This window comes from Nelusetta ayraudi, unplaced genomic scaffold (assembly GCF_046127955.1).
Source record: "Nelusetta ayraudi isolate G7.1 ecotype Tasmania unplaced genomic scaffold, CSIRO-AGI_Nayr_v1 ptg000006l, whole genome shotgun sequence".
NCBI classification, from domain to species: Eukaryota; Metazoa; Chordata; class Actinopteri; order Tetraodontiformes; family Monacanthidae; genus Nelusetta; species Nelusetta ayraudi.
This window is the reverse complement of record NW_027466056.1, coordinates 1246969-1250000: the sequence shown is the minus strand read 5'-3', so window position 1 is coordinate 1250000 and position 3032 is coordinate 1246969. Positions and strand designations below refer to the sequence as shown.

At 45.5% G+C, this 3032-nt stretch overlaps 1 protein-coding gene across 1 annotated transcript in view; it reads left to right on the top strand.

The window, feature by feature from the left end:
• Positions 1–889, top strand: part of mad1l1 (mitotic arrest deficient 1 like 1) — a 39466-nt gene extending 38577 nt beyond the window's left edge. Inside the window, exon 17 of the mRNA XM_076013572.1 lies at positions 494–889. Coding sequence (XP_075869687.1) covers positions 494–643 — 150 coding nt within the window. The 3' untranslated portion in view covers positions 644–889. The remainder of the gene's footprint in view (positions 1–493) is intronic.
• Positions 890–3032: the final 2143 nt, after the last annotated feature.

Here is a 3032-nt window from a genome sequence, read left to right as displayed (position 1 = left end):
AATATATTTATATATATTTGTTAAACAATCCTTGACGGCTCCCTTTCCCGGCACAGACATTGCAAGACAACTTCCCAGCATGCCACGGGCCCGTGCTCCCAATACCTTCCCCGCTCCCCTCCCTGCGCTGCATTAATTACTTTATCCCTCGTTTCTTTCCTCATCCCTCTCTCTCCTTCACTCCATCGCCCAGAGCTGCTCTTCATTCCATTTAATTAATCCACACAGATTTAGACACCTTCACCCTGCTGTGAATGCACACACACACACACACACACACACACACACACACCCTGACTCTCACATACACACTTGACAATTCCCGGCAGACGGCAGCAACTTTTACTCCTCTTGCCTCTCTTTGAAGGGGTTTTTCCTCCTGTGAGAGAGTAAAATAGCCCATGTTATGTTTGATATGGTGTATTGTCTTCTGATGACTGTGTGTGTGTGTGTGTGTGTGTGTGCGTGTGCGTGTGCGTGTGTGTGTGTGCAGGGCTCCAATGGAGTTATGCAGCTCATGGAGACAGAGTTCTCCAAAACTCTTGGAGAGATGGTCGATCTGCACCTGCATCATCAGAAGAGCATCCCGGCCTTCCTCTCGGCGCTGACCCTCGACCTGTTTAGTCGACAAACTGTCGTCTGATGGCGCCCGACACAGAGAGCTGCCGTGGCTTCATTTTATTTACTTCTAGATATCTTTTTTATTTTTTATTTTTTATTTTTTTTTACTTTTACCTTTGTGTGATATGAAATTCAAAGTGTTGGCCATCCCGTGCCACTCTAAACATGTGAGCATGCACAGTCAGCACTGTGTTGTGTCAAATGTTTTATAAATGAACCTTTTTTTCTTTTCTTTTTTTTCTTCAATAAATTTGAAACTGTAATTGAATTGTAAATTGTAATTCTTCTTTTCTGTGACATCCCCCAACACCATAACAAAAAGCAAAAAACAAAAAAATCAAGCTCAAAACGCAGACCAATGCCAGAGCACAACTCCCTCCTGGACTTCCTTGCAAAAAGCAGACACAACATGAGACCAAAACCAAGAACCGTCAGTTCGGCCTCCACTGCACAAAACCTACATTCATCTGTCTCAGCAATACTTCAAATCAGAAGCATTTTTTTGAGGCTAGATCTTATATAATTGGAAATACCTGGTAAGTGTGTCACACTTGTGTATATATATCAAATCAAGAACCTGATTCTGTGGTATGGAGAAGTCCAAAAAGCACCGTCAAGAATGCAATAAAGGACGCATTTGTTTCCAAAAAAAAAAGTTGAAGATATTTTGATTCATTTTGCTTTTTTTTTTATTATTTTTTATAGCCAGTAAAAGGTTGAAATGTACGCATGCAACTTCAATCAATGCCAAGTTCATGCAAAGAAGTTGACGCCTGGTGGTTTCTGCGTGGGCCGACCTGCCAACGCCGTGCAAGACGGGGATAGCGGCGCTCTCTAGACGGCAACAAAGAGAAACGGCAGTAATAGACACGAAGGTGAAGAGCAAACAGGGGAGCACTCCAATAAAACCGAGAAGCAAAAAAGCAAGGGAGCTGAGAATAAAGCCACTTATCACAGCGCCAATATAGGAGCTCCTGCTGGCGCCGCTGCGTCTCGAGAGAAAACGTCCTCTTATATCGTACATACCAAACACCGGCCTTGTTTTCTTTTCCTTTTCTCTTCACGTTCTTCTTCTTTCTTCCTCAAGGGAACACATCTTGTGACACCCCCGTAGCTCTCCGCCACAAGTTAGATTTTTAGGTGGTTTCATAAGCGGTGCAATACACGCAAACGCAACATAGTCGGCTCCCTTGCGTCTCGTGCGCACAATCTGTCTCACTGTCTGCATTTCAGAAATGTCACCGTGCTTTCTTTTTGAATTTCCAGATGCGATTGCAAGCAATAGAGTTAAGCGTGAGATTAAATTGGAAATGTTCCGGAAAGAAAAGACATTTTAGTAGCAGCACGCAACAGTCGCGACTTGGCTTTTGGAAAAGTCTGCATTTGCCCGGTGAAAATGTCTCATCAAGAAGGAAGATCACCGCCGTCCCTTCTGCTCCCCCTTATTAAAAAAAGGCTGTGACACCTTGTGACTTCTCCAGGGGCCTTGGTCAGCCAGCGGACGTGTGATTCGTCTGCTTCCGCATTAGAGATCCAGAGTGAAAAGCAGTCTTCTCATACTTTACTTTACTCTACTTGGACCATTATAAACCTGACAAGAGCTGTGCTGGCGCTTATAATCTATCGGCACATTCATATCCCAGATATAAATCCAGCCAAGACTCTGTGCCTGCCATTTGTAATTCTCCGCCGAAGAAGACGACCTCCACAGCGGCACTGAGGAACGGAAAAACGCCCTTCGATGTACAGCAGTAAGCTTCTGCATTTGATCATCTTCAGATGAATGGCTTCACCACTTGACTCGATCGCATCGTGTTTCACAGTCCCAGCAGGGCCGTAAACACACCGCCCCTGTTTTCCTGTCTGAACTCCCACCAAGTGTGATTGAAAGACCTGTAGGTAGCTTGCCTGGACTGGGAAACAGAGTGCCCCCCCCCCCCCACCTCCGGGGAGTGCGTGGAGCTTGTAGGCAAGGTGGCTGAGCGTCTCACCCATTTGTGTGCTCAGCCTGAGGAACTATAGCCTGTCCACTGCCCAGTAGCACAGGTCCAGTGTTGTGCCAGTGGTGTGGCAGGTGACCTTTCATACTGATCGTTTATAGCAGGGGCCGCCAACTGTTTTCTTCAGTTCACTCTTGAACGCTGGTCCACTGGTCCAGTGTAGCTTGTGTTGTGTTGAGCTCCATGGCGGTTTGAAGGGCCAGTTTGTAAAAAATTTAGCTTGATTTATGATTTTCATATTGGTAAAAGTTCAACATACTGTCCATAGATGCATTCATAAAAGTGTGTGCTAGCAGGTGGGTTTCCTACCCATGCAATGGTTCTAATATACATAGAGCAAGGGTCTTGCTCCTAGTTAGCTGCCCTCTCGCACTACCGTTTTTTTTTAAGGAAGTCTGCCTGACACGGCCC